Source organism: Oncorhynchus keta, chromosome 21, assembly GCF_023373465.1.
Source record: "Oncorhynchus keta strain PuntledgeMale-10-30-2019 chromosome 21, Oket_V2, whole genome shotgun sequence".
Classification (NCBI taxonomy): domain Eukaryota; kingdom Metazoa; phylum Chordata; class Actinopteri; order Salmoniformes; family Salmonidae; genus Oncorhynchus; species Oncorhynchus keta.
The window spans coordinates 1,761,051-1,774,062 of NC_068441.1; the positions used below are offsets into that span (position 1 = coordinate 1,761,051).

At 42.1% G+C, this 13,012-nt stretch overlaps 1 protein-coding gene across 2 annotated transcripts in view; it reads right to left on the reverse strand.

The window, feature by feature from the left end:
• Positions 1 to 13,012, reverse strand: part of LOC118399916 (mitogen-activated protein kinase 14A-like) — a 39,128-nt gene that overhangs the window by 9,996 nt on the left and 16,120 nt on the right. For both annotated transcript variants that reach the window (XM_035796137.2, XM_035796138.2), the window contains exons 2-6: positions 12,770 to 12,899; positions 8,855 to 8,913; positions 3,343 to 3,454; positions 3,093 to 3,122; positions 2,584 to 2,631 (exon numbers count right to left, since the gene is read on the reverse strand). In XM_035796137.2, coding sequence (XP_035652030.1) covers positions 2,584 to 2,631; positions 3,093 to 3,122; positions 3,343 to 3,454; positions 8,855 to 8,913; positions 12,770 to 12,899 — 379 coding nt within the window. The remainder of the gene's footprint in view (positions 1 to 2,583; positions 2,632 to 3,092; positions 3,123 to 3,342; positions 3,455 to 8,854; positions 8,914 to 12,769; positions 12,900 to 13,012) is intronic.

The window sequence follows — 13,012 nt, forward strand, 5'->3', positions numbered from 1 at the left end:
TTGGGAAATTTTGTCACTTCTCTTGCGTTCATTGCACGCAGTCAGGGTATATGCAACAGTTTGGGTCGCCTGGCTCGTTGCGAACTCATTTGCCAGAATTTTACATAATTATGACATAACATTGAAGGTTGTGCAATGTAACAGCAATATTTAGACTTATGGATGCCACCCGTTAGATAAAATAAGGAACGGTTACGTATTTCACTGAAAGAATAAACTTTTGTTTTCGAAATGATAGTTTCTGGATTTGACCATATTAATGACCAATGGCTCGTATTTCTGTTTATTATATTATAATAAGTCTATGATTTGATAGAGCAGTCTGACTGAGCTGTGGTAGGCAGCTGCAGGCTCGTAAGCATTCATTCAAACTTTACTGCGTTTGCCAGCAGCTCTTAGCAATGCTTGCTTCACAACGCTGTTTATGACTTCAAGCCAACTCCCGAGATTAGGCTGGCAATACTAAAGTGCCTATTAGAACATCCAATAGTAAAAGGTATATGAAATAAAATGGTATAGAGATAAATAGTCAACGTGTCATAATTCCTATAATAACTACAACCTAAAACTTCTTAACTGGGAATATTGAAGAACTGGTAATATTGAACCACCAGCTTTCATATGTTCTCATGTTCTGAGCAAGGAACTTAAACGTTAGCTTTTATACATGGCACAAAAATTGCACTTTTACTTTCTTCTCCAACACTGCGTTTTTGCATTATTTAAACCAAATTGAGCATATTTCATTATTTATTTAAGACAAAATAGATTTTATTTATGTATTATATTAAGTTAAAACATAAGTTTCATTGTTCATTCAGTATTGTTGTAATTGTCATTATTACAAATATATGTATAAATAAAAATGGCTGATTAATCAGTATCAGCTTTTTCTGGTCAAGTGGGACACAATCATGAAGTGGAACGACATTTATTGGATATTTCAAACTTTTTTAACAAATCAAAAACTGAAAAATTGGGCGTGCAAAATTATTCAGCCCCTTTACTTTCAGTGCAGCAAACTCTCTCCAGAAGTTCAGCGAGGATCTCTGAATGATCCAATGTTGCCCTAAATGACTAATGATGATAAATACAATCCACCTGTGTGCAATCAAGTCTCCGTATAAATGCATCTGCACTGTGATAGTCTCAGAGGTCCGTTAAAAGCGCAGAGAGCATCATGAAGAACAAGGAACACACCAGGCAGGTCCGAGATACTGTTGTGAAGAAGTTTAAAGCCGGATTTGGATACAAAAAGATTTCCCAAGGGGCTGAATAATTTTGCACGCCCAATTTTTCAGTTTTTGATTTGTTAAAAAAGTTTGAAATATCCAATAAATGTCGTTCCACTTCATGATTGTGTCCCACTTGTTGTTGATTCTTCACAAAAAAATACAGTTTTATATCTTTATGTTTGAAGCCTGAAATGTGGCAAAAGGTCGCAAAGTTCAAGGGGGCCGAATACTCTTGCAAGGCACTGTATATAAAAATAACCAGTCAAAAGTTGACACACCTACTCATTCAAGGGTTTTTCTTAATTTTTTACTATTTTCTACATAGTAGAGTAATAGTGAAGATATCAAAACTATGGAACACAAAAAAAAGTGTTAAACGAATCAAAATATATTTATATTTGAGAATCTTCAAAGTAGTCACCCTTTGCCTTGATGACAGCTTTGCACACTCTTGGCATTCTCTAAACCAGCTTCACCTTGAATGCTTTTACAACAGTCTTGAAGGAGTTCCCACATTCCTTAACTCTGCAGTCCGACTCATCCCAAACCATCTCAATTTGGTTGAGGTCGGGGGATTGTGGAGGCCAGGTCATCTGATGCAGCTCTTCATCACTCTCTTTCTTGGTCAAAAAGCCCTTACACAGCCTGCAGGTGTGTTGAGTCATTGCGCCCAAGTTTAATTCTCCTGGTATAGGTAACTAGGTTTTTGGCTAAAATGTACACTGATACTTGGTAAAGTTCATGATGCAATTGTCCTTAACAAGGGCCCCAGGACCAGTGGGCACAAAATAACCCCATAAAAGAAAAGATCCACCACCATATTTTACAGTACGGATAAGTATTTTCTGCATATGCATTGTTCCTTCGAAGGCCAAACCCACCACCGGTGTACGTGGCCAAATACGTATATTTTCATGTCATATGACCATAACACTGGTTCCAATCCAAGTGCCAATGCCGTTTAGCAAACTCCAAGCGGTGCTATGCTTAGATGACACGAAAATAAAGCCCTTTGGCCACGCACACAAATGGTTGGTTTGGCCTTCGAAAGAACAATGCAAATGCAGAAAATAACTAAATTGCAGTGGGCAGACTGTAGCATTCTGCACGTTGCAACTTCATGAACAGCCCACCACTTCAGGCGTGCATTTTTCACCAGTCTGAACGAAATATCTAACAGCTGTAAATGACTGAGCTTTACTGTATGTTTCATGTTGGTGACCGTCTGGTTGAAAATACTGTATTCAATCAAGACTCTTACTAGCTGGAGAGGAGAAGCAGTTCAGGGTAGTTGAACTATGCCTTTTAGTTAGGCAGACTGGTTTAATAAATCGAAAAACTTTCTCACCTTGAGCTCACAGTCCTCATTCACTGCCAAGTTACTGGGCTTCAGATCCTGCAGAGGGGAAGGAGAGAAGGGAGAATAAGGCAGGTATTGAGTATACATTAACACTGTCAGGTATTACAATTTCCACCCTCCACCAAATGCAAGCATCTTGACGTAAAGAATGATGTAAAGTACCAGTCAAAAGTTTGGACACACCTATTCATTCAAGGGTTTTAAAAAATATATATTTTTTAATATATATATTTTCTACAATGTAGAATAATAGTGAAAGACATCAAAACTATGACATAACACAGATGGAATCATGTAGTAACCAACAAAGTGTTAAACAAATCAAAATATATTTGAGATTCTTCAAAGTAGCCACCCTTTGCCTTGATGACATCTTTGCACACTATTGGCATTATTATTCTACAATGTAGAACATAGTAAATACATTTTTTTTTTTTACTTGAATGAGTAGGTGTGTCCAAACGTTTGACTGGTACTGTAAGTTTGATGTAACTTACTCTGTGGATGATGTCTGCTGAATGGATATACTGCAAAACAAAAACAGACAACTATTTACAACTGCAGAGCTATGAAAACCTATAGCTGCACCTATGGAAACACAACCTATAGCTGCACCTATGGAAACACACACACACACACACACACACACACACACACACACACACACACACACACACACACACACACACACACACACACACACACACACACACACACACACACACACACACACACACACACACACACCTTGAGACCCCGGAGGATCTGGTATATGAGGAATTGAACGTGGTCGTCCGTCAGTTTCTGACACTTGACGATATTGTTGAGGTCCGCCCCCATCAGGTGGGTCACCAGGTACCTGCCAATCACAACCCCAAAAAGGTCATGGGAAAATGTGTATCATTGCAGGAAATGTGCTTTAAAACAGTGGTGCGGTCAGAGACCCACAAACCCACACCGCTGCTGATAAAAATCCTAGGGGAAACACAATAGGTGTAGAGAGAGAGGTCTCAAATTAAACTACAAATTACAAGCAGTAAACACAGCTAAGTGCTTTACAGCTCATTTAGGGTGAACCAGGGATAGAGAAGGCAAGTCTAAAGAAGGTTGGTTCTTTAAAATCAGAATAACAGTTTTCAGCTGCCTTTTAAAATGATAAACTTGGAATAGCTAACAACATGGCATTGGAACACAATAGTGATGGTTGCTGATAATGGGCCTCTGTAGATTTTCCATTAAAAATCTGACGTTTCCAGCTACAATAGTAATTTACAACATTAACAATGTCTACACTGTATTTTTTATCAATTATTATCTTTTATAAACAAGGGCATTTTTTTAAGTGACCCCAAACTTTTCGATGGTAGGTAGTGAGTGAGAGTGTGAGAGAGAGATCCTATCCTAGCCCAATGAGAAATAAAGGTTAGTACTTCAGTATTCTACACACATTTATACTGGAAGCCACAGAGACAGTGGAATGCTTGTTACCATGGAAATAAGGAATAATGTGCAGCATGTGTGCAGTGGTAAACCTGCATGTGTCTCAGTGAGATAAATCACACGACCAAAACACATTAAATAGAGACCAGCAGAAACAGGTTTGTTTAAATATAATACGGCTGGGATTTGCCAGGGACCTCACAATACGATATTATCACGATACTTGTGCATAGATATGATATTGCGTTTCTATATTATCACGATTCTATATGTATTGTGAGTCGATACGGCATTTGATTGTGATTTGATGTTCCAAACATATTGGAACATCCTATAGAACAAGCTATAGGATGAAAAATAACAGAGTGTTGGAGCAGGTACAGCAGACTCGCGCAAGCTAACAAAAAAAAAGTAGAAAATACAATGTTTTACAAATCGACACTTAAGAGTCACAGGGCTCTCTCTATAAATAGGTGCAAGTGTTGAATGCACCTTAGTTTGCAAATTTGTGATGGAAAATCTGGCGCACTGGCATTTTCACCCCTTACACTAGGTTCTGCAATTTACCTGTCCAATATCAGCCCACTTGCACAGAGGTGTGAGGGGTGGCAAGATTTGATGTGTGTCCTTTAAAAAAAACGTGCAAAAGTGGCAATGTCATACAGTGCAAAATGAAAGTTAAGACCCATCAAAAGCAGGTAACGTATTTGGTAATGGCATGGATTTTAAGAGCGGAAGTGCAACCTATCCAGCCGTGACATACAGTGCCCATGGAATCTCGTATTTAAAAACATTTAAAAAACGATTGCTGCCCCCATTTTGTTTAATTTGATTAAAACCAAGCATATCCTACCCCCCCCCCCCTTTGATCAAGGCAGGTTTAGCAGCTTTGCATGGGTGCGTCATTTTATCCTGGCCATGCATTAGCCAAGTAGCCTACAAGTTATCAGGGTTTTCAAAAATGGCTTAGTGAGAGTGCCCTGAAATATTTGAGGTTTCATGATTCACAATTCACATACCTGCATACTTTATTTCGCTTGTTCAAGTAGGCAATTCCATCCCCATTTTCAAAGAGCGCCCCTCGTCCGATTACCAAAGATGCGTTCCTCCAAACTATTCAGTCTCCCTATAATGCCATATCAATAGCCAAAATGTTTTTTGAGAATGTGCCTCGGAATGACACAAATTACAACTCTCCTGTCAATTGTATAGACGTGCAAATGTTGTACGTAAAGACATTTAGGACTGTGCGCACACAGTGCCATGGAACAAGAGAGGTTATTTAAGATATCATGCTTCTGACTCCATCCGATTTTGAAATACTGTCATTTTATCAAATGAAACGAAAAACAAGAATTCATGGCCTCCCCTCAATGAAGGCTGTTTTTTTTGTCATGCTCAATAAAGGGTTTGGCTCGTGAGAGTGCTGTGAAATAACTATCAATCACCAAAGCTTTAGTGAAAGATCAAGTTTGGGAGCAGCAAAACAGTGAGTGGACCTCCCCTTTTTATCATTATTTTAGTCAGCTCCCATTATTATTTATTTTTGATGTGCGTAAAAGCCTCAATAGTCTTCATTTTTATATGCCCACAGGGAGCAATTATTGTGCCTGTAACTATATTTAAACATAGACCATTTAAAAGAAGTTGTTTTATTTTGATTAGAATTTCATTCAAATTATTAACTCTCATTTTAAGCCTCATCAATTGTGCATTTAATCTTGCTTATTCACAACGTTTGGCATATCCATGGCTCAGACATTAAAGACATAATGCAATTTCAAGTGAATTCGGAAAGTATTCAGACCCTTTTACTTATTCCACATTTTGTTACGTTACAGCCTTATTCTAAAATGGATTACATAAATATTTTTCCTCCTCAATCTACGCACAACAACCCATAATGACAAAAGCGAAAACAGGTTAAGACTTTCTCGCAAATGTATTCAAAATAAAAAAAACATACCTTATTTACATTAGTATTCAGACCTTTTGCTATGAAACTTGAGCTCAGGTAGATCCTGTTCCAGTTGATCATCCTTGAGATGTTTCTACAACTTGATTGGAGTCCACCTAAATTTAATTGATTGGACATGATTTGGAAAGGCACACGCCTGTCTATATAAAAGGTCCCACAGTTGACAGTGCATGTCAGAGCAAAAACCAAGCCATGAGGTGGAAGGAAGTTTTTCTGAGCTCTACGGACATGATTGTGTCGAGGCATAGATCTGGGGAAGGACATCAAAATAGCATTGAAGGTTCCCAAGAAACTCCATCATTCTTAAACAGAAGACGTTTGGAACCACAATGACTCTTCCTGTAGCTTGCCGCCCGGCCAAAACTGAGCAATCGGGGGAGAAGAGCCTTGGCGTCGGGGAGCTGACCAAGATCCCAATGGTCTCTCTCAAAGAGCTCCAGTGTTCCTCCGTGGAGATGGGAGAACATTCCAGAAGGACAACCATCTCTGCAGAACTCCACAAATCAGGCCTTTATGGTAGAGTGGCCAGACGGAAGACACTCCTCAGTAAAAGGCACATGACAGCCAGCTTGGACTTCGCCAAAAGTCCCCTAAAGACTCTCAGACCATGAGAAACAAGATTGTCTGGTCTGATGAAACAAAGATTGAACTCTCTGGCCTGAATGCCAAGCGTCACACCTGGAGGAAACCTGGCACCATCCCTATGGTGCTGTGGGGATGTTTTTCAGCGGCAGGGATTGGGAGACTAGTCAGGATTGAGGGAAATGGATGGACCAAAGATCCTTGACGAAAACCTGCTCCATAGTGCTCAGACTGGGGAAGGTTTACCTTCAAGAGGACAAGGACCCTAAGCACACAGCCAAGACCATGCAGGAATGGCTTTGGGACAAGTCTCTGACTGTCCTTGAGTGGCCCAGCCAGAGCCTGGAATTGAATCCAATCAAACATTTCTGGAGTGACCTGAAAATAGCTGTACAGTGACGCTCCACATCCAACCTGACAGAGATTGAGAGAATCTGCAGAGAAGAATGGGAGAAACTCCCCAAATACAGGTGTGCCAAGCTTGTAGAGTCATAACCAAGAAGACTATGCTGTATTTGCTGCCAAAGATGCTCCAACAAAGTACTGAGTAAAGGGTCTAAATACTTATGTAAATGTGCCATTTCAGCTTTTTATTTTAAATAACTTGCAAAATTTCCAAAAAACTGTTTTTGCTTTGTCATTATGGGGTATTGTGTGTAGATTGCTGAGGATTGTTTATTTAATCCATTTTAGAAAAGGCTGTAACAAAATGTGGAAAAAGTCAAGGGGTCTGAATACTTTCCGAATGCTCTGTACAGTAGGCCTAGCCTCTAGATCACAGCGAATGCTATGTTTAACAATATATTTCCATATTGAAGTCATGCAATTAGACATCTTACAATGTGGATTTAGCAAAGATGGGATAGGCGTACAAACATTTTGTTATTTTTGTTTCTGTAGGTTATTTAACAAATTAGGCTACAATGGACTAACATTCAAATTGGAGTTGACAACGCAATTCATAAAATACTGTAAATATACACAACTTGAAGCAACCAAATATTTAGCCACGGAGCACGTTCTGATTGGCCAGTGAGGGGGTCAAGCCTCGACACATCTACAACTTTATATTAATCAAAACCCAGCACTTGCACACCGCCAGCACACCGCCAGCATCTGTTCCCATAATTCCAGTTGTGAAAATAGCACAAATATTTGACACCCCCCCCCCCGAACCTATGGCACTACCACCCGCGCATACATGTACCATTGCGTTAAGTTTGTTAAAACGCAATACTCTGTTAGCTTGGGTGGTATACTGTATAAACCGTATACAGGGGTATTTGGGAAAAGCCACGGAATGGTTTTTCAATTACAGTCCAAAGTTTTCCAATATATTTGAATATTTGTAGCTACTTAAGTTATTACCTTGCAGTCCACTTGTGCAATACCTTAAAAGGAGATAAAAACAGATTGCGTACTTCATTTCAACAGTCACATTATTTTAAATGATTAAGCTTACTGTGGATCCCCAAAACAGTTGAGCCAGTCACTGTGTTTGCTTTTAAATAGCACCACGGGAGAAAGCGAGCTGCTGAGTCCATAGCGTTCTATATATATATATATTGGAGAGTCTCTCTGTGTGGCGCACACGAGGTGATAAAGTTACAGTTGTACTGAATTCACTACTAAATGTTTGCCATCAGATATCTTATAACGGCTTCCTGCCAGAAGACAAAGAGTTCTGGATGAGTTATTTTTCCCCTGTGTGTTTCCTACTAGCGTTCCCCCCCCCCCCGCCTCAGTTCTTCTCCATGTACACATGCTGCACTTCCTTCAGAAAAAGCGTGCGTCACAACTTTGTTCATTTGCACAATTTATCTCGTTCACTTTCGCGTGTAGCTATGCTTGTATAACTTTATGGAGCTGGATTTGCCCGTCTTTGCAATTTGTTTCTTAGCTAAATGCTAACGAGCGAAAACTAACAGCGTCTATGTGATTTCGTTATTAGTTTGTGCCAAGTTTGTTAGCAATCTGGTAACGGAGGCCCAATGGGCTTTTACTGTGTTTTTAGTGCCCACTTGTGTGCAATTCTAGTAATACCACAAATTCCGGTATGAGAGAAGGACAGTTCAACAATATTAAAATCTGGAACCGCCCAAGCCTACTGTATCGATCCCACCCCACATCCCTATAACATATACATTTGCATGTGTTCTGCTAAGCAACTTAAACTCCTATACAACAGCTATTTGAAATGCCAGAGTGAGAGGTTTAGACATGGCGAGCAAGAGAGAGAACAAGAAAGATGGTACTCACACATCGTTGAACTCCTCTAGGCTGGTAGCGGGCGTAAACACATCCAACAGGCCGATCACCTGACAGAAAGAGGAAGTCAAAGGTTAGACAACATTCTAAATACAACAGACAACTCACATTGCAAACATAACTCATACTACAGAAAAAGCTCACACTACAGACAAAACAATAACAAACACCACAACATGTGGTCTTCTTCCAACTGCTAAAATCCCTCAGGGGGATTGAGGCAATGTGCAGAGTGCACAAACAGAGGAGAATGGTTTATGCATTTGTCTTTGTGCAAAGAAAAGTAGAGCCTTCTTAGTGTGAGACTGTGCTAGCGCCCGTCGTCCTTGACATGGTCTTTCACTGTTTTAATAACCATCAGATAAAGGTCGCTTTGACAACAAACATCACGTTTCATCAAACAAACTTTAGGGATTTTTGGATGCAGTCATGGCAGGTCGTTCTACAGCTTTGGAACAGAGTCTAAACCACTGTTCTGCTCTCAACACAACACAGGACAGGACAGTACACAGTGACAGTCGGGGCTCTGTGACACAGGCTAATGCACTCATAGTGTGTGTGTGTGTGTGTGTGTGTGTGTGTGTGTGTGTGTGTGTGTGTGTGTGTGTGTGTGTGTGTGTGTGTGTGTGTGTGTGTGTGTGTGTGTGTGTGTGTGTGTGTGTGTGTGTGTGTGTGTGTTGCAGGAGAAAGTGATGACTGAACTCCTTACAGGAAATCATGCAGAATACAATAAACAGAAAGAGAGAGCCAGAGGGAGAGAGAACAAGGGAATGAGAGGGAAAAGGAGAGAGAAAGAAGAGCTAGCATGCAGGCACTGTGTGGGTGGCTAGAGAGGAGTTGAGGAGAGCGGACCGAGGGAGGAAGCGGACATCGGTGCCAGACCCAGTGTGCCCCCCTCTAGAGAAACTGACTGATGTGGGTGGGTGTCATAACAACACGACTCAACACCGTCCACGCAGGGCAGAGCCCTCTGCGATTGGTGGATTCGAGCCAAAACAAAAAGTGATTGGCTGACTCAGGCTTTCCAAGAAACATAGCCTGCAGTGTAACTAGGCAACAGCGGGGAAATTCACTCAGAGAATAACAGAGAATAAGTGGGTCAAGACTCAAGAGCTGTGATCAAACTGACACGTGTATCTACTCTACTGTTCCCTTACCTGCTGCTAAGCGCTAATTGTTACCTGAACTCAAAAGAGAAGTTTAAACAACTCAAACCCACACACTCCCTGTGGCAGGTGGATCCTACTGTTGCCTGAGCGTTACCTAAAGTCACAGAGGGATAACATTTCGTTTTCGAAAAAAAGACCTTGTGCACAATCACCACAGTCAGCCTTGTCCGATAAATATGAATGTATTGCCATTTACCACACACAACCACAGTTTGGTGGTATTTGCTTACGGTGCAGCAGCATGGTGACTCTTAAGTTGGACTCTGGGTCAAACCCCCTATCATCTTCAACTTGACGATGAAACACAGCAGTTGACCTCGTGTGTTCAGCTTCACCACTACTGAATCATTCAGTGAAACCCCACACCCCTGAAGGAAGACATTTGCTCCAGTGTTGTTTACACCACTGGTTTATGGAGAGTTGACCTCCCTTCACACCGCAAGCATAACAGGCGTAATATTGGATGTAACCAGGGGTTGTAAAGGTGAAGTGTTGGGGTTTGCAGCACCATACCACAGTGAGAGTGAAATCAGTGAGCAGGACTGATGTTTGAATAAGCGCTGAGGGGCCTCTTCACATCCTACAACTTAGCTCTCCTATGGTGACTCAATGTTAGAGAGGGGATGTGACCATAGAATTAGAACGACTAGAATATTCTAACATTTCCACTTAAGTCAAGGTACTCCGTAGCACTCACTGCTGTCATCATAAAGCGCTTTGAGAGGCTAGTTAAAGATCATATCACCTCTACCTTACCCGACACCCACTTCAATTTGCTTTCAGCCCCAATAGATCCACAGACGATACAATAGCCATCGAACTGCACATTGCCCTATACCATCTGGACAAGAGGAATACCTACATCAGAATGCTGTTCATTGACTAAAGCTCAACATTCAACACCCTAGTACCCTACAAGCTTATCATTAAGCTCAGGGCCCTGGGTCTGAACCTCACCCTGTGCAACTGGGTCCTGGACTTCCTGACGGGCCTCCCCCAGGTGGTGAAGGTAGGAAACAACCCTTCCACTTCGCTGATCCTTAACACAGGGGCCCCACAAGGGTGCGTGCTCAGCCCCCTTCTGTTCTCCCTGTTTACCCATGACTGGGTGGCCACGCACGTCTCCAACTCAATCATCAAGTTTGCAGACGACAACAGTAGTAGGCCTGATTACCAATAATGACGAGACAGCCTACAGGGGAGGAAGTGAGGGCCCTGGCAGAGTGGGGCCAGGAAAATAAACTCTCTCTCAACGTCAACAAAACTAAGGAGCTGATCATGGACTTCAGGAAACAGCAGAGGGAGAACGCTCCTGTCCACATCGACGGGTCCGCAGTAGAGAAGGTGGAAAGCTTCAAGTTCCTCGGCGTACACATCACTGACAATCTGAAATTGTCCACCCACACAGACAATGTGGCGAAGGCAGCGCAAAAGTACCTCTTCAACCTCAGAAGGCTGCAGAAATTCAGCTTGGCCCCTATGACCCTCAGAAACTTACACCAATGCCAAATTGAGAGCATCCTGCCAGGCAATATCACCGCCTGTACGGCAACTGCACCGGCCGCAACCGCAGGGCTCTCCAGAGGGGGGTACGGTCTGCCCAACGCATCACCGGGGACACACTGCCTGCCCTTCAGGTCATCCAGCACCCGATGTCACAGGAAGGCCAATCATCAAGGTCCTAAACCACTGCCTGTTCAACCCGCTATCATCCAGAAGGCAAGGTCAGTAAAGGTGCATCAAAGCAGGGCCCGAGAGACTGAAAAACAGCTTCTATCTCAGGGCCATAATGTTAAATAGCCATACTAGCCAGCTACCACCTGGCTACACAACCCTGCACCTTAGAGGCTGTTGCACTATATACATAAACTGGCCATTTTAAATAATGGAACACTAGGCACTTTAATACTTTTTACATACATATGAGATGAGTAAAGTAGTATCTACTATAATCTACTGTATTTAGTCAATGCCACGCCGACATTGTTCGTCCTAATATTTATACATTTCTTAATTCCATTCTTTTACTTTTAGATTTGTGTGTATTGTTGTGACTTGTTAGATACTACTGCACTGTTGGAGCTAGGAACACAAGCATTTCGCTACACCCGCAATAACATCTGCTAAATACGTGTATGTTACCAATACAATTTGACTTGACATTGAATGTCATGGTCCAAAGGGCCAAAGGCCTTTTGCCTGTTCAAGTGAACGTCGTTCTATGGATGTGACACTGACCTGTTGATCCCTTCAGAGAGAAGCTCCAGTACACTTACCACAGGAGCCGGAGGATCTTATGAAAACACATACTTCGTCCACTCGACTCCCTTCACGCGCACTCGTGTGCGCACACAAAAACAGACACGTCTACTCCATCTGCTCTTTAGATTAAGAGATGGCAATCAATAGGCTTTCATAGCACACAGATACAGTACCACAGTCAGTAACTCTCACTCGAGGTCAGGTCAGCTTTCCCCAGAGTGGAGGCAGATGGCAGCAACACACACATGCATGGACGCGTGCACACACACACACACACACACAAGATTTTTCAGAAATCTGAGTTGAAGGATTATTGGAACTTGAATAAGCAGCGAGGGAATCCTCTAGGCTCAAACTGGGACTCGTGAAAAATCCGGTAACTTCTGCAAAGTTGGACTGATGGATCAGTAAAAAGGTCAAGGAAAGGTTAACTCGCATGCTCCGGGAGGTGTGTGTGGGGACGGGGTTAACTCACGTTCTCGTGTTTCATGTGTTTGAGGAGTCGTAGTTCTCTGTAGGTCCTCTTAGCGTGGATGACGGACTGGAACGGCCTCGACAGCTTCTTCACCGCTATCTTCAGCCCCGACTTCACGTCATACGACGAGCTGCTCAGTGTCAGAGAGCACACACACACACACACACACACACACACACACACACACACGCGCGCACACACACACACACACACACGCACACACACACACCTTGGTAATTATAA